We start from the raw sequence: 27,051 nt of genomic DNA, 5'->3' as shown, positions 1-27,051 counted from the left end.
CTGACAGAAAACAAATGCCAGTCTAGATCCTTATATCTTGTAAAAATTATCTTCCAAAAGTAAAAGCAAAATTTAAAAAAATCCAGGTAAACAAAGTCTGAGAGCATTTATTGCTAGTGGACCACAGTAAGAAAAATACTTAAGGGTGTTCTTTAGACAGAAGGAAATGATCCCAGATTGAAGCCTAGAGGTACAGGAAAGAATAAAGAGCAGTGGAAAGTTTCTAAATGTCTAAATGAGTACTGACTCCATAGAGAATAATGTTTGCTTTATGGGGTTTAAAATAGAATCAAATTACGGGACAGCATTAGCATGAAAGACAGGAGGGGGTAAATGGAGTTAATTTCTAAATTCCTTGAACTATCTGAAGTGTCATAGAGGCACTAATTTAAGGGGAACTCTGTTGTCGAGGATGCATGTTATAATCTCTATAGTAACTGCTAAAAGAATAGGAAGGGATGCATGGCTAATAAACTAGAAGGGGAAAATTGATAATAAACATTTTGATTTATACAAAATAAGCCAAGAAGGATGGAAAAAGGGAACAAAGAACAGATTGGAAAAACAGAAAAAGTGCAATGTTAGATCTATAACCAAATATATCACATCCAGTGTAGGTAAACGAAATACTCCATGTCATAGATAGATTATCAGACTGGATGAAAAAAAAAACCCTAATTATATATTGCTTAGAAGAGCTACATCTTAAATACAAGGTGTCAGGAAGGTTGAAAGTAAAAAGATAGAAAAACATATGTGCAAACACTAACCAAATGAAAGCTAATATAGAAATACTCATTTTGGAAAAGTAGATTTTAAGGAAAATAAAATTTTAATAAAGTTAGAAGAAAAAGTGTTTATCATTCTAAAGGAGTCAGTCCAATAGGAAGATGTGACAAGACTGAATGTACTTAATCTCAAAGTATACAAAGCAAAAGCCAACAGGAAATAAAGGAGAAATATACACGTCCACAATCACAGTTGGAGGTTTGAACAAAGTGCTTCTTCAGAACAAGACGATGAAATTAGTATAGATTTAAATGCAGCCTATAGTCGGCTCCTCAGCCATGGGAATCCCATGCCTCACACTGCAGACATGTGGCTCCAGTGTTTCGGTGTTGCCCTTTTTGGTGTGAGCGATGAGGACCTAGGGCCTGGCACCTCTGGCTACTCTTCCTTTCACTGTCTATGTAAGTAATAAACTGAATCCAAAGGTGGTTTTTTGTATCTTTACCAGATGAGTCAGTCAGTGCTTGCCCTTGTCTTGTTTTGTGTGTGTGTTAGAAATCAACGACAAAAAGATAAATAGAAAATTTTCAAAAGCTTGGGAATTTAGCAGAAATGTCTAGCCTTCAATATAAATACATGAAAAGAAGAGGTTGAACTGAACATCAATAACCTACGTTGGGGGTTGGCAAATTATGGCCCGTAGGCCAATTCCAGCCTGCCTGTTTTTGTGCGATGCACGGGGTAAGAACAGCTTTTATATTTTTAAATAGTTAAAAAAGAATGTGACAGAGACCATACATGGCTTGCAAAGCCTAGTGTGTTTACTATCTGTCCTTTTGCAGAAAAATTTGCCAATCCCTGATGGAAGTATCCATGTTAATTAGTTTAAAAGAATAGCAATTTAAACCAAAAGATAACAAAGGAAGGAGAAAAAGGAACAAAAAATGGTTAAAACAAAGAAAAATCAGTGAGTTGATAGAACTATAACCAAATATAGTAAGCATTTATAAAGATAAGACCAGAACTTCAAGAAATAGACAACTAACAATAGAAAGAATTAATAAAGCCAAAAGGTTGTTCTTTGGAAAGACTTAACATAATCAATAACCCTGGAAAGACGGATCTATCTCTCTCTCTCTGTCTCTATCTCTCTCCATCTCCATCTATATGCAAAAGAAGCCAGACACACAAGAATATATATTGTATGATTCCATGTATACAAAGTTCAAGAACAGAAAAAAACTAATCTAAGGTATTAGAAGCCATGGTTGTGGTTACCTGTGGGGAGAAGGAAGGTTAGTGACAGGAAGAGGGAAAGAAAGGGACTTACGGGCTACTGATAATGTCATAGTTTTTGATTTGTTATCAGTGATGGTTATCAGTGATGAAGTATGAGAATTCATTAGACTGTATACTTATAATTTTTGTAATTTCTATGTGCATACAATACTTCAATAAGAACCTTTAAAACATTATTTTTTTGGTTTTAAATTGCAAATCCTTTGTAACTGACTTTGTACCAGGTTTTGCACAATGTGACATGTTAGGTGGCTACTTAGAATACATTTGATTTTAAAAGCGTCTGGGGATAGAAACTAGAAGAATGGGAGCAAGGGGAGATGGAGACGCTTTCCACTGAACAGCATTTTGTCCCTGTTAGGGTTTGTATTATGTGCATGCTTTACTTATTAAAAAGAAATGAACTATTAAAAAGCGGGGAAAAAGTTATTAATATGCAACAAAATATAAATAGCATATTTATAAATATAAAAATATAAATAAGTATGTAGTTTTATATACTTGTACCTTTTAAATTAGTCTATTATGATTCATTCTTAGTCCAAATTTAATACCAAATTAAAAGCAATGGTCTTTATTCTTATAGGCCTGATTATTATCACCAAAATAATTCTGGCAAGAAGAAGAGGGAAGTATGCTAATAGCTCCAAAATCATGACATAAACATTAACAGTTCACAACAAACTGTTAGAGGAACAACCATGACTAATAAGGCAAATGATACACAGTGATAGAATAAAACTTCCTAAATATCAGGAAATAAAAAGAAAATGAATCTGAAACTGGTCTTTTCCAAGGGCTTATCAGTAGTCCATTGGGATCTTTCCAGATGGACTTTGGCACATCTAGTCCTCAACACTGAAATGAAATAAAATTACATTGTGTGAAGGGCATGAAACTGCCATGTGTATGAAGTATTGATAATTGCCCTCTACTGGGACCCTTTTATGTGCTTGGTGCTGTACATACATGATTTCATTTAATCACACCACCATTTTACATCTGTAGAAACTGAGGCTCAGATTTAAACTCCTTTGTCCAGTGATCCTAGCAGGCCAGCAAGTGGTGGACTAGAACTTGGATACAGGATAGTCTAACCAACTTCAGCAAATTTCACAGAAACACTTCAGCTGATTGATATTCCAATCAGCCCTGACAACAATTTCCCTCCCCTGCCAGTAGCTGTTTCTATCTTCTTCCATGTATGGTAGCAAGACTCCAAGACAGCCCCCCAGAGATCCTACCTACTGTTACTTACACCTTTGTGCCATCCCCTCCACATTCTACCAGGGTTGGTTTGTGTACCCAGATATGGCAGAAGTGATGGGATGTCTCATCCAAGATTACATTGTGAAATACTGTGGTTTCCACCTTGGGGTCCCTCTATCCCTCTCCCTCTGTCTCTCTTTCTAAATCAACTCACATCTTCTGAGGATACTCAGGCATGTAGTGAGACACTGATGTCCCCCAATAAGCGCCAGTGAAGAGTGGAGACCTGCCGGCTACCATGTGAGGAGCCTGGAGCAGATCCCCCAGCCCGTCAAGCTTCAGATGACATAACCCCAACTTGACTGCAACCTCATGAAAGACAGAGCCAGGACTACACAGCTAAGCCATGCCTGGGTTCTTAGTCCTCAGAAATGGTGTGAGAAGATATATGATTGCTGGTTTAAGCTGCTAAATTTTGGGATTATTCAGTATGTAGCAATGCATAACAAATACACCATGAAACTAGACTTTGATGACGTAAACATTCCTAATTTTAAGAAGTGCTGCAGGATATCATTACATGTGCACCAGAATGGCTGAAGTAAAGAAGACAACAGTACCAAGTGTTGGCAAAATTATGGAGCAACTGGAACTCTCATGCACCATTACAGTGGGAGTGTAAAACAGTACAAACATTATATGAAAAGGTCCTGCAGTTTCTCTAAAACTGAACACATACCCACCTATGATCCAGCTATATCTACCTATGATCCTAGATAGCTACTCCTATGTATTTATCCAAGAAAAATGAAATCACATATCCATAAAAAGACTTGTACAAGAATGTTTGTAGCAGTTTTATTCATAATAGCCAGATCTGGAAACCACTCAGATGCCCATCAAACAGTGAACAAATAAATGAACTGTGGTATATACACATAATTGCAAGACCGCTCAGCAATGAAATGAACTACACGAATGCACAACACAAATGAATCTCAAAATCATTCTCAGTGAGATTAACAGACACAAAAACAGCACATACTGATGATTTGATTTTTGTGAGGTTATGGAACAAGCAAAACCAATCAAGATGGAAAAAAGTTGGAACAATGGTCACTGGGGGTTGGGGAGATGTGGGGATGAGTTTTGACTAGGAAAAGGAGTGAGGGAACTTTCTGAAACCATGGTAGTACTTTATATTTTGTTAACAGTTTGGGTCACACAAGTGTGTGCATTTTGCAAAATTTGTTAGTGGTACACATAAGGTTTGTGCATTTATTGCATGGATTTTACTTAAAAAAGAAGCATAAACAAATATTGCACCCTAGTCGATGGTATTTAAGGTAAAATGTAAGTGACATATCTGCAACTTATTTCAAAATACATGAAAAATTAGATGGATTGATGGGTAGAGAGAAGAATGGAGAGAAAATACATGTGATAAAGCAAGTAGAATAAGATGGGTAGTTTTATTTTTAATTGAGTTTTGAGAGTTCCATACACACATTTTAGAAACAAAACCTTTATTAGATCTATGGTTTGCAAGTACTGTCTTCCAACGTGTGGTTTATCTTTTAGTTTTCTTAACACTATAAAAAGAAGTTTTTAATTATGATGAAGTCCAATTTATCATTTTTTCTGTTATGAATCATGTTTTTGGTTTTGGTCATATCTAAAAAAATCTTTGCCTAGGTGAGTTAACTAAGATGGCAACACAGGAGTCTTTGGAGCACCCCCCCCTTCCACAGATGCACTGAAAGTACAACTAAACACAGAGCAATGCCCTCTGAGAGAGATCCAGAAATAAGTCAGGTGACTCACATATCCAGTGAACAAGAAAATACCCACATTGAAACAGGAAAAAAAGGCTAAGACACAATCCTGCCATAAACCCTACCTTAGCACTGTGTCATACATTTGGGAGGGGAATCCCTAACCCCCAGCTTCTTCCTGAGAAGCAAAGGGTTTGGACCCCACATTTAGCTCCTCAAATTTTAATACTCCCATCTGAGAAATGGACCCCCCCAAACACCTAGATGTGAAAGCCAGTGGGGCTTGTATCCAGGAGACCCACAAGACTATAGCAAACAAAGAAGCAGTTCTTAATGGGCACTTCACTGTATATATCCCCTCACCACCAGGACTCAGTGCAGAGGGAGAAGCAAAAACGTCCATCTCCCAGTCTTTGCCTGAAAGGGGTCTGTTTATCTGTGTACTTTAAAAGCTGCTGCCTGAGGGCCAGGCTTCTAATTTAGCATGCATCTAGGGGCCAGCTATGATGCTTCCTGAAGACCTAGGAAGCTGGCACACACCCTATCCATCTTCTCCCTCCAGCCCACTCCAAGTCACCAGTATCTCCGTGGAGGAGCTTGTAGCCTCATCTGCACCCCAGCTTCTATGGCTGCCACCTGAGGGATAGGTCCCTGGATTGTCTGGATCTGAGAGCCAACAGGGCTTCCACTCATGAATTTCATAGGACTAGAGAACGTGAAGTAGTTCTTAACAGGTTATCATCCCAAGGCCCGGTACAGAGGGAACAAAAGCTAAAATGCCACTCTCTCAGTCTTTCCCTGAAAGGGGTTTATCTGCATATTTTATTAATTTTTTTTTTAATTTTTATTTTTTTGTGGTACATGGGCCTCTCACTGTTGTGGCCTCTCCCATTGCGGAGCACAGGCTCCGGATGCGCAGGCTCGGTGGCCATGGTTCACGGGCCTAGCTGCTCTGCGGCATGTGGGATCTTCCTGGACCAGGGCACGAACCCGTGTCCCCTGCATCGGCAGGTGGACTCTCAACCACTGCACCACCAGGGAAGCCCTATCTGAGTATTTTAAAAGCTGCTACTTGAGGGAGAGAAGGTATCTAGGGGTTGGAAGTAATCTTCCCCAGAGACTGGGAAACTGATGGACACCTCCCCCACCTTCTTCCTCCAGCCGGCTCCAACAATAAAACCAAGACACCAATATTTCCCTGAAAGGGACTTGCACACATGCCTAGAGCCCCATATTTTGTGGCTGCTGAATGAGGAATGGACCCCAGGATCTCCTCACTCTGATAGCCAATAGGACTTACATTCATAAGTTCCACAGGACTGTAGCAAATGAAGAAACAGTTCTTAATGGGTACAGGAGCACCCCCCACCTCCACCCCACCCCAACACACACACACACACACACACACACACACACACACCATAGCTACATACCCAGGCTTGGCACAGAGGGAGCAGGAAAAAATGGCTCTTCTCTAAGTTTGTCTCTGGAAGGACCTTAACTATATACTTCCCCAGCAGGTGCCTGTGGGTCCAGCTTCTAATTGGCCTGCATCTAGGTGCTAACTATGATCCTTCCCTTGGAACACTGACAGGTCTTGGCACATTCTCAACTTCTGGGAGCCACTAAGAACAAAAAGGCAGCTTGGAAAAATCACCAAGTTTTGAGAGACAATTAAAAGCTTAGGCTGGGCTGAATGGTAAGATTCATCTAACTACACAAGACCACCCTGCCAAGACTGGGGGAGGTGGTTGTTTTATCTAATGCACAGAAACTAACACAGAGAGTCAAGGAAGATGAATAAATAGAAGAATATGTTTCAAACAGAAGAACAACATAAATCTCCAGAAAGAGATCTTAATGAAATGGAGATAAGTGATTTACATCATAGAGAATTCCAAATAATGGCCATAAAGTTGCTCACCGAGGTCAAGAGAGCAACACCTGAACAAAGTAAGAATTCCAACAAAGAGAAAATATAAAAAAGTACCAAGCAGAAATCACAGATCTAAAGAATACAGTAACTGAACTGAAAAATTCAGTAGAGAGGGTCAACATCAGACTACATCAAATAGAAGAAAGGATCAATGAACCAGAAGACAGAGCAGGGCATTCATCAAATCAGAGGAGCAAAAAGAAAAAAGAATGAAAAAGAGTGAAGAGATTTTTGGGGGATACAATCAAGAGGATCAATTACACATTACAGGGGTTTGAGAAGAAGGAAGAGAAAGGGGCAGAAAGTTTATTCAAAGAAATAATGGCTGAAAACTACCCTAATGTAGGGAAAAGAACATCCAGATCCAGGAAGCCCAGAGAGTTCTAAACAAGCTCAATCCAAATAGACCCACACTGAGACATATTATAATGAAACCGTTAAAAGTTAAAGACAAGGAGAGAATCTTAAGAGCAGCAAGAGAAAAGCAATGTGTTACGTACAAGGGAATCTCTATAAGACTATCAGCAAATTTTTCAGCAGAAAACTTTGCAGGCCAGAAAGGGGTGGGATGCTATTCAAAGAGCTGAGAGGCAAAAACTGCCATCCAAAAATACTCTACCCAGCAAAGTTGTCCTTCAGAATTGAAGGAGAGATAAAGAGTTTTCCAGACAAACAAAAGTTGAACACTTTCATTACCATTTGACCAGCTTTACAAGAAATGTTAAAGGGAATTCTTCAAGATGAAACAAAAGAATGCTAATTAGTAACATAAAATATATGAAGTATAAAACTCACTAGTAGAGGTAAATATAAAGTTAAATTTTGAATATGCTAATTTTGTAATGGTGGTAGGTAAATCACGTATAATTCTATCATAAAGGTTTAAAGACAAAAGTATTAAAAATAACTACAACTATAATAATTTGTTAATGGATACAGAAGTATAAAGAAATTTTGACAAAAAATATGAAATGTGGAGGAGTGTAAAAATGTAGAGCTTTTGCATGTGTTCAAAGTTAAGTTGTTTGAGCTTAAAATAGACTATTATAAATACAATAAGTTTTATGTAACCCTCATGGTAATCACAAGGCAAAAGCCTACAGTAGATATGCAAAAAGATAAAGTAAAAAAAAAAGAATACCATTATAGAAAATCATCAAATCATAATGGAAGCCAGAAAAAGAGGAAGAAAGGAACAAAGGAATTTTTTTTAAGAAACCAGAGAACAATGAACAAAATGGCAAAAGTCTCTATCTATCAATGATTACTTTGAATGTAAATGGACTAAGTTCTCCAATCCAAAGAGTAGTTGAATGGATGAAAAAACAACACCCAACTATACATTGCCTATAAGAGATTCACTTCAGTTTTAAGGACATACATAGTCTGAAAATGAAGGGATAAAGAAGATATGCCATTCAAGTGGAAACCAAAAGAAAGCTGGGGTAGTCATACTTAGACAAAAACCACTTTAAGTCAAAAATGGTAACAAAAGACAAAGAAGGTTATTATATGATGATAAAGGGGTCAATTCATCAAGAGGACATAACATTTGTAAATAACTATGTACCCAACATAGGAGGACCTAAATATATAAAGCAAATATTAACAGATCTGAAGGGAGAAAAATACACAGCAAAACAATAATTGCAGGGCACTTCAGGATCACACTTTTAACAATGGATAAACCATCTAGATAAAAAACAATAAAGGAACATCTGGATTTAAACATACTTTAGAACACATAAGCCTAACAGACATACACAGAACATCCCATCCAACAGCAACAGATCACACATTCTTCTCAAGTACACATGGAACATTCTCCAGGACAGATCATACGTTAGGCCACAAAAGAAGTCTTAAAAAATTAAAAAAGACTGAAATCATGCTACGTATCATTTGTGACCACATTGGTATGAAACTAGAAATCAATTACAAGAAAACTGGAAAATTCACAAATATGTGGAGATTTAAAAACATGTTCCTGAACAACCAATGAGTCAGAGAAGAAATCAAAAGAGAAATAAAGAAAATCTTGAAACAAATGAAAATGGAAACACAACACACCAAAACTTATGATTTGCTGTAAAAGCAGTTCTATGAGGGACCTTTTTAACGATAAATGCTTAAATTAAGAAAAAAGAAAGATCTCAATTAAATAACCTAACTCTACACCTCAAGGAACTAGAAAAGGACTAAAAGTAAGCCCATAGTAGAAGGAAAGAAATAACAAATATCAGAGTGGAAATAAATAAAATAGAAACCAGAAAAACAATAGAAAAAAATAAAGGTAATTTAGAGCTGTTTTTTAAAAAGATAAACAAAACAGAGAAATCTTTAGCTAGACTTAAGAAAGAGAAGACTCAAATAAATAAAATTATAAGTTAAAGAGGACACATTACAACTGAGACCACAGAAATGCAAAGGATCATGCTATGAACAATTATATGCCAACAAATTGGACAACCTAGAAGAAATGGAAAAATTCCTAGAAACAAAACTTATCAAGACTCAATCATGAAGAAATAGAGAACCTGAACAGACTAATTACTAGCAATGAGACTGAATCAATAATCAAAAACCTCCCAACAAAGAAAAGTCCAAGACTAGATGGCCTCACTCATGAATTCTAGCAAACATTTAAAGCAGAACTAATGCCAATCCTTCTCAAACTCTTCCAAAAAAAACAGAAGAGAAGGAACACTTTCAAAATCCTTTTATCAGGCCAGCATTACCCTGATACCAAAGCCAGACAAGGACACTACAAGAAAAGAATATTTTTGACCAATATCCCTGATAAACATAGATGCAAAATTCCTCAACAAAATACTAGAAAATTGAATTCAATAATACATTAAAAGGATCATACACCATGATCAAGTGGGATTTATTCCAGGGATGCAAAGATGTTTCAACACCCACAAGTCAATCAATGTGATACATCACATTGATGCAATGGAGAATAAATATCATAACATGGATATCTATATCACCAATGGATCATCTCAATAGATGCAGAAAAAGCATTTGACAGAAGTTAACTTCATTTCATGATACAAACTCTCAACAAAATTGGTATAAAGGAAACATACCTCAACATAATAAAGGCCACATAGGGCAAGCCCACAGCTAACATCATACTCAATGGTGAAAAGCTGAAAGATTTTCCTCTAAGATCAGGAACAAGACAAGGATGCCCACTTTCACCACTTTTATTCTGCATAGTACTGGATGTCCTAGCAAGGGCAATTAGACAAGAAAGAGAAATAAAAGGCATCAAAATCAGAAGGAAGAAGCAAAATTGTCTCTATTTGCAGATGACGTGATCTTATGTATAAAAAATATTATATTTATAAAGATTGCACCAAAATGCTGTTGGACCTAATAAACAAATTGAGTAAATTTTCAGGATACAAAATCATTTGCATTTCTATACACCAACAACAAATCATCAGAAAGGAACATTACAATAGCATTTATTTAGGAATAAATTTAACCACAGAAGTGAAAGATCTGTACACTTAAAACTATAAGAATTTGATGAAAGAAACTGTAGAAGTCACAAATAAATGGAAAGAGATTCCATTAAGTTGGGAGAATTAATATTGTTAAAATGTCTATACTACCCAAAGCCATTTATAGATTCAATGCCATCCCTATCAAAATTACAAAGGTATTTTCTACAGAAGTAGAAAAAAATCCTAAAATGTGTATGGAATCACAAAAGACCCTGAATAGCCAAAGCAATCCTGAGAAAGAACAAAGCTAGAGGCATCCCACTTTCTGATTTCAAACTATATTACAAAGTGACAGTATTAAAAACAGTATGGTGCTGGCATAAATGCATACACATAGGTCAATGGAACAGAATAGAGAGCCCAGAACTAAACCTGCATTGTATAAGGTCAACTAATTTCAACAGGGGTGCCAAGAATACACAATGGGGAAAGAATAGTTTCTTCAATAAATAGTGTTGTGAAAACTGGACAGCCACATGCAAAAGTATGAAACTGGACCACTATCTTACACCATATACAAAAATCAACCGGAATGGATTTAAGACTGGAACCTAAGACCTCTCAGGAGAAAATTAGAGAGTTGGATCTTTGACATTTGTCTTGGCAACGATTTTTAGATTTGGCATGAAAATAAAAAATAAACAAGTGGGACTACATCAAACTAAAAAACATTTGCACAGCAAAGGAAACCATCAGCAAAATAAAAAAGCAACCTACTGGAATGGGAGAAAATATTTGTAAACTGCATATCTGATAAGGAGTTAATATTCAAAATATACAAAGAACTCCTATAACTCAGGAGCAAATCCCCCAAATAATCCAATTAAAAAATGTACAAAGGGCCTGAATAGACATTTTTCCAAAGAAGACATACAAATGGCCAACAAATATACGAAAAGGTGCCTGACATCACTAATCATCAGGGAAATGCAAATCAAAATCATGATGAGATATCACCTCACACCTGTTAGGATGTCTATTTTAAAAAAGACAAGAGATAACAAATGCTGGCAAGGATATGGAAAAAAGAGAACACTTGTGAGCTGTTGGTGGGAATGTAAATTAGTATAGTCACTATGGAAAACAGTATGGAGGTTCCTCAAAAAATTAAAAATTGAACTACCATATCCGGCAGTTCAGTGGGATCCGGCAATCCCATTCCTGAGTATTTATCCTATGGAGACAAAATCATTATCTCCAAGAGACACCTGTACTCCCATGTTCATTGCAGCATTATTCACAATAGCCAAGATATGGAAACAACATAAATGTCCACTGATGGATGAAAGGATAAAGAAAATATATATACACAATAGAATATTATTCAGCCTTAAAAATGGAGGAAATCCTGTCATTTGCAACAGCATGGATGAACCTGGAGGGCATTATGCTAAGTGATATAAGCCAGACAAAGACAAATAATGTATGATCTCACTTATATGTGGAATCTTAAAAAAAAATTTGAACTCATAGAAACGGAAAGTAGAGAAGTGGTTTTCATGGGGTTGGGAGGTGGGGGAAATGGGGAGAGGTTGGTAAAAGGGTACAAACTTTCTGTTATAAGATGAAAAAGGTCTGAGGGGTTAATGTATTATGTGGTTCCTATAGTTGATAACACTGTATTGTATAACTGAAATTTGCTAAGAGGGTAGAGCTTAAATTTTCTTACAAAAAAAGGAAAAAGGCAAACAGTTGATGGATGTGTTAATTAACTTGGTAAGGAAATCCTTTCACAGTGTATACATATATCAAATTATCATGTGTGCACTTTAAATATCTTGCAATTTTATTTTTCAATTAGATCTCAATAAAGCTGGAAAAAAAACTTTGCCTAACCTAAGGCCATTAAGATTTTCTCCTATGCTTTTTTCTAAAATATTTTTGAGTTTTAGGTGTTACATTTAGGTCTATCATCCATTTTGAGGTAATTTTTGTATATGCGTGAGGTATAGCTCAAAGTGGGTTTTTTGGTACATGAATATCCAATTATTTCACCATCATTTATTGAAAAGATTATTTTTTCTGCACTGAATTGCCTTCGTTTCTTTACTGGATTTCAGGAGTCAATATATATGAGCTATTTCTTGACTTACCAATGTTTCATTGATCTATTTCTCTATCTGTATGCCAATTCCACACTCTTTGGATTATGGACCTTCATAATGATTCTTTTTTTTTTTTGCGGTACGCAGGCCTCTCACTGTTGTGGCCTCTCCCGTTGCGGAGCACAGGCTCCGGACGCGCAGGCTCAGCGGCCATGGCTCACTGGTCCAGCCGCTCTGCGGCATGTGGGATCTACCCGGACCGGGGCATGAACCCGTGTCCCCTGCATCGGCAGGCGGACTCTCAACCACTGCGCCACCAGGGAAGCCCCATAATGATTCTTAATAACAGATATTGTTAGCCTGCAACTTTGCTCTAATTTTTCAAAGTTCTTTTGTTTATTCTAGGTTTTTGCATTTCTCTTTGAATATTAAAGTAGCTTGTCAATTTTTACAAGAAAATGCCTGCTGAGATTTTGACTGGAATTGTGTTGAGCTTAAAGGTCAATTTGGGGAGAATGACATCTCAACAATATTGAGGTGTCATGGATGTGCAACAACCCTCCTTTCATTTAGGTCTTTAATTCTCTAAGCAATGCATTGTAGTTTCAGTGTATAGGTCTTACACACTGTTGTCAGATTTATCCCTAGTATTTCATATCTTTTGATGCTATTGAAAAAGTTATATTTTGAAATTTCAATTTCCATTATTCATTGCAGATATATAGAAATGGAATTGACATCTGCATATTAATCTTGTATCCTGTAACACTGCTGAACTCACTTATTGGTTCCAATAACTTTTTGTAAATTCCACTGGATCTTATACATAGGTCATTATGCCTTCTGTGACTAGAGATAGCTTACTCTTTTCAATCTGGATGGTTTTTGAAATTATATTTTCTTGCTTGACTACACTGGCTAGAATCTCCAGGGAAATGATGTATACAGTGGTGAGGGTTGGCATCCTTGTCTTGTTCCTGGTCTTAGCGCGAAAGCATTCTTTCTTTCACCAGTAAGTATCTTGGTAGCTGTAGGGCTTTTTGTTTGCTTATTTGTTTGTTCTGTAAATGCTCTACATTAGATTGAGAAAGTACCCTTCTATTCCTAGTTTTCTGAGAGTTTTTATTTATTTTTTAAATCAGGAATGAATGTTGGATTTTGTCAGACTCTTTACATTCCTATTGAGGTGATCATACAGTTTTCTGTGTTTTGGTTTGTCAATATGGTAAATTACATTGATTGATTTTTGAATGTTAAATTAGTTTTGCTTTCTTGGGATAAAACCCACTTGGTCATGATGTATTATACTTTTTATATATTACTGAATTCCACTTGCTAAAAATTTGTTTAGCGTTTTCATATTGATCTTCATGAGGAACATCTGCTCTGGACCGTTTGGTTTTGTATTAGGTACTACGGCCTCACAGCATCGATTGGGAAGTATAGCTCTTCTTTGATTTTCTGGAAGAGTTTGTGTAAAACTGCTATAATTTCTTCTGTGTGTGGTAGAATTTACCAGTGAAGTGTCTGTGCCTGCAGCTTTCTTTGAGTGAAGGCTTTTAACTCCAACTTAAATCACTTTAAGAGATAGAGAGATATCCAGGTTATTTACTTTTTCTTGCATCGGCTTTGGTAGTTTGCACCTTTCAAGGAATTTGTCAAGTTCATCTAAGTTGTTGTAATTATTAATATAAACTTGTCCATAATATTCCCTTATAATACTTTTAGTGTCTATACAATCTGTACTAAGGTAATTTCTCATTCTTTATATTGTTAATTTATCTTCTTTTCCCCTGATTATCTGGCTAGAGGTTTATCAGTTTTATTGATCTCAATGAATTTACTCTTGAGTTCATTGAGTTGTCTATTATTTTTCTCTGTTCTGTTTCATTACTTCTGATATTTATTGTTTCATTGCTTCTGCTTACTTTGGGTTTAATTTGCTCTTCTTTTTCTAGTTTTTAAGGTGGAAACTGAGGTCATTGATTTGAGGCCTTCCTTTTTTTCTAACAAGGTTAGTGATAGAAATTTCTCCTACGTACTGCTCATTTCTTCAGTTATTTTTTTCTGTCCCTCACGCCCCTCTTCAGGAATTTCAATTACACATATTTTAGGTTAACTGCACTTCTTCCACAACTCACTGACATGTTTTAAATTTCTGTAATTTTATTTTCTCTGTCTCATTTTGGATAGTTTCTATTGTTATGCTTCTATGTTTATTAATCTTTGTTTTTCTGTAATATTCAATCTGCTCTTAATCCCATTGAGTTAATTTTTAAACTCATGTAGTTTTCATATCTGGAAGTTTGATGTGGGTCTTTAAAAATATCTTCTACATCCTTACTTAGATTTTTGAACATACAGAATACAATTTATTCAACTCTGCTGTTTTTACAACTTTTAATAACTCTTAATGTCCTTGTCTGATAATACTACCATCTATGTCAGTTCTAGGTTGGTTTTGATTGAATAATTTCTCCTCATTATGGGTCATACTTTCCCACATCTTTGCATTCCTGCTAACTTTTGATTGGATGACAGACAATGTGAATTTTATATTGTTTGGTGCTGGACGAGTTTATATTCCAATCACTATTACTCAGCTGTGTTCTGGAATGTAGTTACATTTCTTGGAAACAATTTAATCCTTTTGGGTCTTGCTTCTATGGTTTTAGGTGTGACCAGGGCAGTTTTTATTCCAGGGTTAATTATTTGCCATTACTGAGGCAACACCCTTCTAGAAATCACACTTGGTGCTTTTGCTATTTGATGGGTGGGCACAGACACTGTACTTAGCTCTGTGTTGCTGGTGGGCACTGTTCCCTCTAATCTTAGTTGGTTCTTTCCCCAGCTGCACATAACTTCCTTACACACATGCCAAGTAGCAGAGGCAAACCCTTGGTACATCGCTGGCGTTCTTCCTGTGCATCTCTCTCCTCTCTGCTCTGATCTCCTTCACTCCCCGACTCTCAGCTCTGACTCATGACAGGCAGTCTGCTGGGCTCCATCTCGGATCCTTCTCTCCACACCACATCCTGGAAACACTCTCAAGGCCATGAGCTCGGCAACCACAGGACTACCCTTGTATGCTTCCCATCTTTCAGGGATAACTGTCCTTCATTGTCTATAGTTCAGTGGCTTGTTTCTTACACACTGCTCTCTTCTCTTTTCTCAAGCATGAGGGTAAGCCCATTTCCTAATGCTCCATCTTGGCTGGAAGCAAAAGTTTCCTGATGCTGTTTTTAAACTATTGTTATGGAAAGTTGTATAAGCATCCAGAAATATACAGAAGATTATTATGAACACTTGTGCATCCATCACCCAGTTTTAATAAATAATCAGCTCATGGCTGATCTTGTTTCATTTCTAATCTCACCCATTCCCCCACCTCCCAAATCCCAGAGTGATATCATTTCATCCATCACTATTTCAGTGTGTGTATATTTCTTAGCATAACCTCAGTAACAATATCACACCTAAAACTAACTGACAATAATTCTTTAATATCATCAGGTATTGAGCAGTGAGCTGCTTGACTAGGGGGCAGGAAGAGGCTGGGAGAGTGGCAGTGAAGACACTTGGAGGGGGTTAAAGGGACACAGATCCTACTAACTGCATCACATACTCCATTAAGAAGTCCACCCACAAGCTGCTGGGGATGCCTCTTCAATGAAATTCCATTTAGTCTGCGTTACTGAGTACACAGGACTAGGAGCCCTGGAGGAACATGCCTATCAGGGGAGCAAGGTAGAAGAACACAAAAAGGTGGGTAGCTCAGGTGGAGACATCCTCCAGAAAGACCGAAATGGATGTGGTTGGCTTTCCAGAGAGGAAGCATTTAATTTCAAGCAGCCAGTGATGGTACCTGGGGTTACAATCTTCCCTAAGGGAAAGGAAACGAGGGATCTACTTAATTGATTAGCGTGCCAGAACAGAACTACCACACATAGTCCTAATGGTCTCAGTTTGTTTTCACAAGTATTTAAATACACTCACCCGTCTAAGGAGAAAATGTTTCCTCCTGAATGGGACCATGCCAGAGGAGGTGTCTTGGAAATTGGATCCTGGAGAGGACTTTTTTTTTGGTTATTTCAAATACGACTAATCTGGGGACAGGACAGTAGGGGGAGGAACCTGTGGTTTCATTTCAGTAATCATTTCTAGATTCAAAAGTAATCCCAGCTCTGGCCAGAGGCCATCCGACCTTCTCCTCTAATTCCCACTCAGGATTCACAGTCACCAGGCTGCTTTTTTCTTCCCACTCAGGGACGTGGGACTTGCTCACAGCAGCCCTCTAATCATGCAAATTTGAAAAAAGTTAGAGCAGTGAATTCTCCTGGTAAATCAGGTGACGTGTGTTCAAGACTGGGCTTCAGATCTAGCTTGACTGCAGAGAAAGGATGCTCTGGGTAAAACATGTGGTGAATCTGGCCTTGGGACACTTTTATTTCTCACTGTAATTAAAAGTGTGACCATTCTGGCGCCCACTTTGGTTTCCTGGGTGTTTAATAAGTTAGTGTGGCTCTTGGAGCCAAAGCATCCTGGGTCAGCCACGGCGACTGGCCAGGCTCCAGGCAGAGGGCCTTTGGGCTCCTCCCACCTGTGAAATGTTCCATGGCAGCCTTGTGGGTTTGCTGGGAGTGGATGATCAGCTGTCAGGCTAAGGAGAGACTTCTGCTAAACACATGCTCCCCTGAGTTGCCTCCATCTCTCCCCCATTTCTTGGGTGTATGCTTTGGAGCATTACTGCATTTATCCAAGCCAGCAGCTGCTGTCCCTGTATCATAGGAACATTTTCAAAGGCCAAACGTAAAGGTTAATGGAATTACCTGTCAATATGACTGGCAAGTGATTGGGAGTTGCCTCTCCATACGAGCTGGACCACCATTTGCATATTTCCAAACTAAATATACTTCAAACCCAAGGAACCCAGTACTGGAAAAGGGTATATTTCCTCATAAACAACTTTAGAAACTTTGGTTATCAAGTTACCAACTCAACTGGTAAACATACATGCATTTTAAAATACGTGGACAGCTTCCCTACGTGCATATATAGTTTTGAGAATACGATTTAACTCACTTGTCACCATGGTCCTTAATTTTGAAAATTCCACAAAGATTCTGAAAAATTAGACTAGGGACAGGTGAGATGTTAATTTCCAGTTAATGTTTTTTCTAAATGCAGCCTGGTTTCTTTGCTCAAGGATATTTGTCCCCCATGGATAGCAACATAAGCGAGGCATGGAAAGAATATCTTGGTAAAGCTGCAAGGCCTGAAATTCACAGTTATTGTAAAAGTGTAAGAGTCGCTTTCTCTTTAAGTAGGGAACCGACACTTCAAGAACCCACGTGTTTGGCCTCCCACTCGAAAATCTTTTTAACCAACTTTTAATATATGTCAAGTGGCCAGACAGTGCCTGGCACATGAATGTTAGCTATTAGTTCTAGTTTTTGAAGAGTCTTTGTGGTCTCTTGAAGTGGTATTTTATTTGAAAAGTTAATTAGTCACATCATAAAATGGGTTACTCAAACATTCCTCCAGTGATTCATTAAAATTCTTCCGAATGGACATAGCATGCGAAATGCTGCTATACTCTACAAGGACACAGTGGGTACAGGAATCAATGGTAGGTGATCCGGTTTTGCAGGAAAAAACCTGGTATTTAGTGTCACAAGTGGATTCACATGTGGTTCTGCTACGTCCTGACTGTAAATTCAAGGAATTTTCTTGGCCTCGGTTTTCTTGCCTACAATGGGAAAGCTAAGACTTTGTTAATGTGTTGCAAGGATTAAATAAGACATCACATTTAAAGAGCCTAGTGTCTGATATAGAACAATGCCTCATAAATGCTAACTACTGTCATCAATGCTACTGCCCTTGTTTTTAAGAACTTCTTTTTCTTTATATTTTATATATCCCTTTAATTTAATCAGGAAAACTCCCTTTAGATTGGTTCCATTATTATCTTTTTTAAAAAACTGAAGTATAGTTAATTTACAATGTTGTGTTAATTTCAAATGTATAGCAAAGTGATTCAGTTATACGTACATACACACACATATATGTATATATGTATTTTTTCTTTTTCAGATTATTTTCCAAAGAGCTTCGAATTTAATGAGGAAAAAAAGTATGTGATCAATTATCAAATAAGACACAAGCAAATATCTGTTGTAATAGAAGTCTACAAAGTTCTGAGGAATGGCAAGGAATGACCAACTCATTCCAACTGTTCCTAGAAACTTCTTTCCCGGGTATCCACTCTCTCATACCTCAAATCTTTGTTCAGATTCCATTTTTTTTAGTGAGGCCTTCTCTGACAACCTTAACTTAAAATTGCACCCATACCCACACCCAATACCTGCTCCCCTTATACGGGTTTCGTCATGGCATTAACCATTAAAATACCATCTAACTCATTTATGCTGTTTATTGTTTGTCTCCATGCACATGAGGATTTCCTTCTGGTTGCTTGTTCCTGCTTCCCAGCAGCCAGATCACACTATTGAGGGGCTAGCATGTGCCAATGGTGGGGGGACAAAGTGGGCAAAACCTGGAAGGGTCCTTGTTGTCATGGAGCTTGTGGTCTAACTTGGAAGAGGAGTAGAATAAAGAGTGAGACAGAGTGTGTGTGCGGGGGAGTGGGCAGCACTAGACATGAGCTTAAACACAAGCACAGAGGTGTATGGTGTGTCTGGGGAGAAGGATGGTGAAGGGATGCAGTGGGAGATGAGGTAGAAGGGATGGAGCAGGGCTGGATGCTGAAGGGACCTGAGTGGCTTGTGAAGGAGTTTATTCTGCAGGTAGAGGGGATATCAGAGGAATCTGGGAAACAAAGTCACCCAACCTGACCTTTGTTTCAGAAGGACCACTTGACCAACTGGCAAAGGGAAGCCCGCGGCCAGGTAAGGACACACCCTTTCACCCAGAGGCTGATTGTTGTTCACTTCCTCTGCCTTTGTCTCTGCTTATCCCGTTGTCCCTATCCTGCCTTTTTTGCCAGATTTCTATCAGCCTCTGCTACTCTTTCTTCTCATTGGCCTTCCTCTGCTGTACTGTGATTCCCATCACTGTGTGTTTTTAACTTTTTATTTTTTAAAAAAATTAATTAATTAAAAACACAATTTTTTTTACTTTACTCTTTTTAAAAATTGAAGTATAGTTGTTTTACAATGTTGTGTTAGTTTCAGATGTATAGCAAAGTGATTCAGTTATACATACACACACACACATATGTGTAGGTATATATACATTTTTTCAGACTCTTTTCCCTTATAGGTTATTACAAAATATTGAGTATAGTTCCCTGTACTATACAGTAGATCCTCGTTGGTTATCTGTTTTATGTATAGTAGTGTGTATCTGTTAATCCCAAACTCCTAATTTATCCCCTCCCACCTTTCCCCTTTGGTAACTGTAAGTTTGTTTTCCATGTCTGCGGGTCTTTTTCTGTTTTGTAAATAAGTTCATCTGTATCATTTTTTAAGATTCCACATGTAAGTGATATCAGATGATAATTGTCTTTCTCTGTCTGGCTTACTTCACTCAGTATGATAATCTCTAGGTCCATCCATGTTGCTGCAAATGGCATTATTTCATTCTTTTTTATATGAATAATTGAGTAGTATTCTATTGTGTGTATATATATACCACGTCTTCTTTATCTGTTCATCTGTCGATGGACATTTAGGTTGCTTCCATAAAAACACACAAATAGTTTAAAAAACACTACAGAGAGGGTCCATGTACCTTTCACCCAGCTTCTGCCATCACTGAAATTTTTTTACCCTTAGAAAGATCTGAGACCTCACAATGAAAATAGTTTGTTCTTTGAAACACTGACTTTTAGAAAAATCTTGACCCAGATACCTTTGACAATTTAAAGAACACACCATACGTAGGTAACCATGGCCTTCCCACTTGTAAAAACAGAAGACAGGTTCCAGGGTATATGAAGGAAGGACACCCCACTGCGTCTCTCCTACTGAAAGCATCTATTCACCTGCTACTATTACTTCATTATTACTTCACCTATTACTTCATTATTCAGAGAAGTAATGAGAGCAGGCAGACTGAGGAAGAAGACCGCAGAACTGGTGGTGAGTTTATCACTTTTTATTTCCAGTCTCTCTGACGTGAACTCAGTGCAGCCCAGAACTCAGAAGTGGGCATTGGTTCCAAGAGGAGACCTCTCCTCTGGCTCAAGAAGCAGGAAGGGGGTCTACAATGTTCAGAGAGAGTGTAGAAGTCCCTTATTTATCTTTTTTTTTCTTAAATTTTTTTCCTCAGTTCTCTTGTGCCCCAGACCTCAAGCAATCCTGTGGCAGCAATGGGAGATGGCAGGAAATCAGAACAGGAAGGCAGAGAACCTTCCTCTCTAATCAGAGGAGCTGTGGATCCCAGCGGGTGTGGCGAGCCCCACTGCTGTTGCTCTCTCTCTGGCCTCTGCTCAGCTCTGAGGTGGGTGCAGTCAAATCAAGTGTGCAGGAGTGCGGGGCACACACAGCCTCAGGGTGCTGGCTGAAGGGCTGGAGAGCAGAGTCCCAGGGATGCAGAACTATCGAGGCAATTATGGTAAGGCAGGAGCTTGGGAAAGCAACCCCTTAAAGTTGTTTATGAACTCTTGGGCTTACCCCTGAACTGCACATATATGGATCTGACCCTAAATAGACTCCAGAGACTTGGAGCAGTAAAATATGGGACAGACGACTTGCCTAAGTCCCAGACTGGCCAGTAGGTGGTACATACACCAGACAGATCCAACAGCACTTCTCAAAGACTTGAAGTCGAAACCACGATCCACAGAAGTCTTGGGGAACTGAGGACTTGTGGTCTGAACCCTACTGGGTTAATTACTTCCTAAAACAAAAATAACAATATCTGCCATAAGATTTAAAAAACAACCAAAGTCTCAAAACATAATATTCAAAATATCTAGGATACAATAGAAATTTACTCACTATACCAAAAAACCCAGGGAAATCTCAATAGCAATGCTGGGATGCCATAGATATTGAAATTATCTGACCAAGACTTTAAAGCAGTTATTATATTTTCTAACCAGTAAGAGAGAGCAAACACTCTTGAAAAATACAGAAAGTCTCAGCAAAGAAACAGAAGATATAAAGAAGAATCAAGTGGATATGTTAGAAATGAAAAAATTCAACAACTAAAATAAAAAGTCATTGGATGGGCTCAGTAACAGAATGGAGATGACAGGGGATTCAGTAAATTTATAAGTAGATTAACAGAAGTTATCCAATCTGAAAAATTGACGGAGAAATGACTGGAAAACAAATTGTGTAGAACTGTAGGGACCTGTAAGACAATAACAAAAGGTCTAACCTTTATATCATCCAAGTCCCATTAAGAGAGGAGAAAAATGTGCAGCAGAAAGAATCTTTAAAGAAATAATGGCTGAAAGGCTGGTTTACTATTAGAAGGCAATCAATGCAATACATTACATTAGCAGTTTAAAGAATAGAAACAACTCAATCATATCAGCTGATGTAGAAGATGCATTTGGAAAAAACTTAACAACTATTCATGATAAAACTTTCAGTAAACTAGGACCAGAAAGGTATTTCCTTCACCTGACAAAGAACATCAACAAAAACCCATTCTATATAAAGCTGAAAGACTGAAAGCTTTCCCTCTAAGATCAAGAACAAGGCAAGGATGTTCCCTTTCACCACTCTTATTCAACCTCTAACTGGAAGTCTTAGCCAGTGCAATAAACAGGAGTAAGTGAAGAATAAGAGTAAGGTAAGAAATATAAATAAAAGGCATACACATTGGAAAGGAAACAACATAATTGTCTACATAGAAAATTTCAAGGAATACAGACACACACTCTTGAACAAATAATTGAGTTTAGTAAGATTGCAGGATATGAGGACACCATGGAAAAATCAATTGCATGTTGATTATATACGAGCAATGAACAATTAGAAACCAAACTTAAAAAAAATACCATCTACAGAAGTTCAATTCCTCCCTAGATATAGATCTTACAAAATACGTACAGGATCTGATATGCTAAAAACTACAAAATGTTCATGAAAGCACTGAAATAAGGCCTAAATAAATGGAAAATATAGCTACACTGACTTCATGGGTTGGAAGACGTAACATAGTTAGCATTGATTTATAGATTTAACATAATTCCAATAAAAATTCCAGCAGGAAACTTTATAGACAGAGGTAACCCAATCTTCAAGTTTATATGGAGAGGCAAAAAAATAGGATACTTGAAACACTTTTGAAAAAGAAGAATAAAATTGGAAGAATCATGCTGATTTTAAGACTCACTACAAAGCTATGGTAATCAAGACGGTGGAGTATCGGCTAAGGAATGGACATATCCATCAGTGGAACTGAACCGGCATCAATAAATAGTTTCCTACAAATACCCTCAGTTGGTTTGTGACAAATGTGCAAAGGCAATTCAAAGACGAAGGATAAGCTTTTCAAAAACTGGTTTGAACAACCGGTCATCTATATGCATAAAAATGAACCTTACCCTAAATCTCACACATTATACAAAAATCAACTCAAGATGAGTCAGAAATCTAAATGAAAACATGAAAGTATAAAACTTTTAAGAGTTCACACAGGAGAAAATCTTCATGACCTGGTTATGCAAAGGTTCTTAGACATGTCATCCAAAGCATGATCCATAAAAGAAAAAAAAAATGATAAATTGGACTTGATCAAAATTAAAAACTTCTGCTCTGCCAAGGGCACTGCTAAGAGAGTGAAAAGTCAAGCACAGACTGGGAGAAAATATTTGCAAATCAAGTATCTGACAAAGGATTTATACTCAGAATATATAATGAACTCTCAAAACTCAACTATAAAAAAAATAGCAACCTAATTTTGCTGAGAAATAGGAAAAAGGCTTGAACAGATATTTTGCCAGGGAAAATACATAGATGAAAAATTATAACATGAAAAAAACTCAGCATCATTAGTCACTAGGGAAATGATAATGAAAATGATGAGGAAATACCATTCTAAACCTACTGCAATGGCTAAATTTTTTTTTAAAAAAGCCAAGAGCTGGTGAGGATGTGGGGCAGCTGGCACTCTCACACGTTTCTGGTGGAAATGCAAAACGGTATTGTACTCTGGAAGACAGTCTGGCAACTTCTTTTAAAGTTAAACATATACTTACCATGTGAACCAGCAACCCCTCCCCTGTGTTTACCCTAGAAAAATTAAAACTGTGTTCTCAAAACCCCTGTTCTCAAGTGTATCGCAGTTCTAGTCTAACTGTAAAAACTGGAAACAACTGAATGCTCCCTACAGGTGAATGGCTAAACAGTCCATGGTCCATCTCTACGGTACCACTCAGTAGAACAAAGGAACAAACTCTGGATATGCACAACAGCTCAAATGAATCTCAAAATAATTATGCTGAGTGAAAGGAAGCCCGTTTAAAAGATTAGGTTCTGCGTATATAAAGTTCTCGAAAGAGACAAAGCCAAAGTGATAAAAAAACAGAGCAGGGGTTGCCAGTGCCCAGGGCTGGGGAAGGCACAGCGTTAAAGAGAGCAGGAGGGGTACTTGGGGGTGATGCGACAGTTCTGTGTTCTGAGAGCGGTCATAATAACACAAATCTATACACATGCTCGAATTCTTAGAACTGTACACAAAAAGTCATTTTCCTGTATTTTCCCTTAAAAAATAAAATTAAAGAAAAAAGAAAAGAGTTGACAACTCTTGCTTCCAATTGAAGCCTAACCAGGTCTCAGCAGCGAGGTCAGTACCAGTTGCAAAGAGGGCAACCACGGACAAGATCTTCTGCTACTGTCTGAGCATCTCTACACGCTGCTCACTCCACCTGGGCATTTACATCACAACTCCTAATGTTTACGATCGCCCTGGAAAGTGGGTTAGGCTCACTGTATAGAAAAAAAAAAACTGAGGCTTAAGGGAAATGAAATAATTTGCTCTGCATCTCGTAGCCAGTAAATGTTGAGTCTGGACTTGACCCCAGCCCTTGTTGCCAATCTCACTGTAAACCTACTTCTCCATATGACTGCTCACTGAAATTAAGAAAAGCAGTGAAAGCTATCAGGGAGACATTGGAACAGCACTTTCACATATATCACAGATATTCTCTAAGCATATTTTATTGTAAACCTCGAGTTTGTTTGAAATTCTGGGAGGTTCAGGGAAATTTAAAAACTACTGCCATTTAATCAGAAACCCCCAATAAGCGGCTAATTTTCAATAGGATTGAATAGTTACCTCCAGTCATACAAATCTACAGTAATTCATATTTTTCCCTAAGTGAATGAAGGAATCATTGTGACTTAACACGACTTGACCAAGTATTTGCTAATTTCACAAGTAGGAATTTATACATATGAAGCAAAGATTAATTGTTTAAAAATTTTCCCCTTTCACACACAGGACTCTCCTAAGAAGCTGTCATCGGTTCTTCCCACTTCTTCCCTTCACCCCACCACGAAAAAAGAAATTTCAAAAATACACAAAGTAAATCCATTTTAGAGACTGAAACTAAACATTAGTTTTTATTTCATTATGATTATAGCTGAATAACTATCTCAAAACATTCTAAATATGGATATGCACATTTTTCATGTAGTGAATGATACCTACTCTAAAAGCTTGAGGATGAATTTGCCTTCTTGCTTGTGAATTATTTTCAACTATTTTATTGGCTATTAGTTGTTTTTTCACCAAAAACTTTGGCCTAAATTATTTTTGTCTCAGCTAAGACAAAGATAAGAAGCTACGGTCTCCAATAAAAGTGTTTTTTTGAATGTTCTCTAATTTCTGCTTTACTAAATATCTTTTCTTTAAAAAATAGGTATTGGTAGATTTTGACTCGGTATGTGTAAGCTTTAATGCAAAGCAAAGCTTAGCTAATGCCTTCTGCTCTTTTACTGTAGAGAGTTGGGTTATCTATTCCATTCCCCAAAGAAAGACAAGAATAACAAAAGTGATTTCATCATCCACACCTTCTTTTGCTTTTTTAGGAGTCTAAGTACCACCCTCGTCAGGTAAGAGAAACCTTCTTATCTTTTGTCACTGGGTTGGGGGGTGGGCTGGAGGAGGCCTACCTTCCAGCAGGTCTCTGGCCAGACCAGGTTCTGCCCCCGTGGACCGAACAAAGTCTGACAGGACTGCGTCCATATCAAGAGTCATAGGATCGTGTAGAAGGGCCGCCCAACACTCAGCTGAGGTGGGGTTTGGAAGCAGGCTAGAAACCATCCATCTGCAGGAGAGAACAGAGAGGCAAACATGATGGAGAGAAGAAACCAGTTCTGCTTGCTGCGCCATATGTTTGAGCCAATGTGGGACATTGCCTGATTGCCTGATGTGTGACAATAAATAATAAAAGTCAGACTCAAATGTCTTCCCTTTGTAGCTGCCACAGGAGAGAGGGGGCATTCCCAGCTCAGTGCTTCCTACTTTGCGTTCTGTCTATTTCAGTGACTATCGATTGAAAAGGTTGGTCTAGAAAAATTAAACACCGGATCTTAAGATTCATTTGGAGTCGCTAGATTTCTAATCCCCTTCCAAGTTATGCAGACGTGTAACACTTCCACAAATGTAATTGTGTTGCCACTATATCCCACCTACGCCTTTATCACTGACCCATCCCTGTGCCCACCTCAGCCCTCCCCCTCACTTGGCTCTCAGGAAAGATTCCACATCAATCCAGAGTCGACAGAAATACTACACTTGCTGAAGAGGACAAACTGTTCACCAACTTTCCAAGAGTTGTCATTCTCACAACAACAATCCAACAAAATTCATAAAGCTCTCAGATTTCCTAGGCAGAATAATCCCAGGTAGGGGGATAAAACAGTGCCCTGCAGCTTGACCACAGGCCGACGGTGCCAGCCGGCTGCTGGGGAAAACCAACCAGCACACAGCATGTGAGGGTGACTCCCACCAGTGAACCAGGGCCACCAGTGGTAATACAGACATGCCTGATAAAGCACAAATGCACCCTCTGTCTCCTTCAATAAGGGGTTGGTCCGCCACTTGACTTTGTAAATAAAGTTGTATTGGAACCAGCCACGCCCACTCGTTGTACTGTCTGTGGTCGCTTGTGCACGTGGCTGAGTCGAGCAGTTAAAACAGAGAAGACCACAAGGCCCACAAAACCAAACATACTGGACTTCCCTGGAGGTCCAGTGGTTAAGAATCTGCGCTTCCACTGCAGAGGGCATGGGTTTGATCCTTGGTCGGGAAACTAAGATCCAGCATGCCATGCAGTGCGGCCATAAATAAATAAATAAAATAAACAGATCAAATTAAAATTAAAAAACTAAACATATTTACTATTTGGACCTTCACAGAAAGTTTGCTGAGTAAAGATGATGGAAAATGTTATCCTAATGAATATGTAATTAACTTTACATGTCGTGGGGTGAGTTTAAATCCCATGCTATTGATGAGTGTCCCGTTCCTTTTTCAAGATAAGCACTTGGATGGGCCCTGCTCAGAGGGCTAGGTCTGTGCCGACTGCTGCTGTTTTAGAGCCAGAAATG

The 27,051-nt window shown here is 38.1% G+C and overlaps 1 protein-coding gene across 1 annotated transcript in view; it reads right to left on the bottom strand.

The window, feature by feature from the left end:
* Nucleotides 1-27,051, bottom strand: part of OTUD7A (OTU deubiquitinase 7A) — a 382,271-nt gene that overhangs the window by 148,008 nt on the left and 207,212 nt on the right. Inside the window, exon 4 of the mRNA XM_079912986.1 lies at nucleotides 25,612-25,766. Within this exon, the coding sequence (XP_079769112.1) occupies nucleotides 25,612-25,762 (151 nt within the window). The 5' untranslated portion in view covers nucleotides 25,763-25,766. The remainder of the gene's footprint in view (nucleotides 1-25,611; nucleotides 25,767-27,051) is intronic.

The sequence above is a fragment of the Stenella coeruleoalba genome (genome assembly GCF_951394435.1).
Source record: "Stenella coeruleoalba genome assembly, chromosome: 2".
In the NCBI taxonomy this organism is placed as follows: Eukaryota; Metazoa; Chordata; class Mammalia; order Artiodactyla; family Delphinidae; genus Stenella; species Stenella coeruleoalba.
Note: the sequence above shows the minus strand (reverse complement) of the source record. Positions and strands in the feature narration are given on the sequence as shown.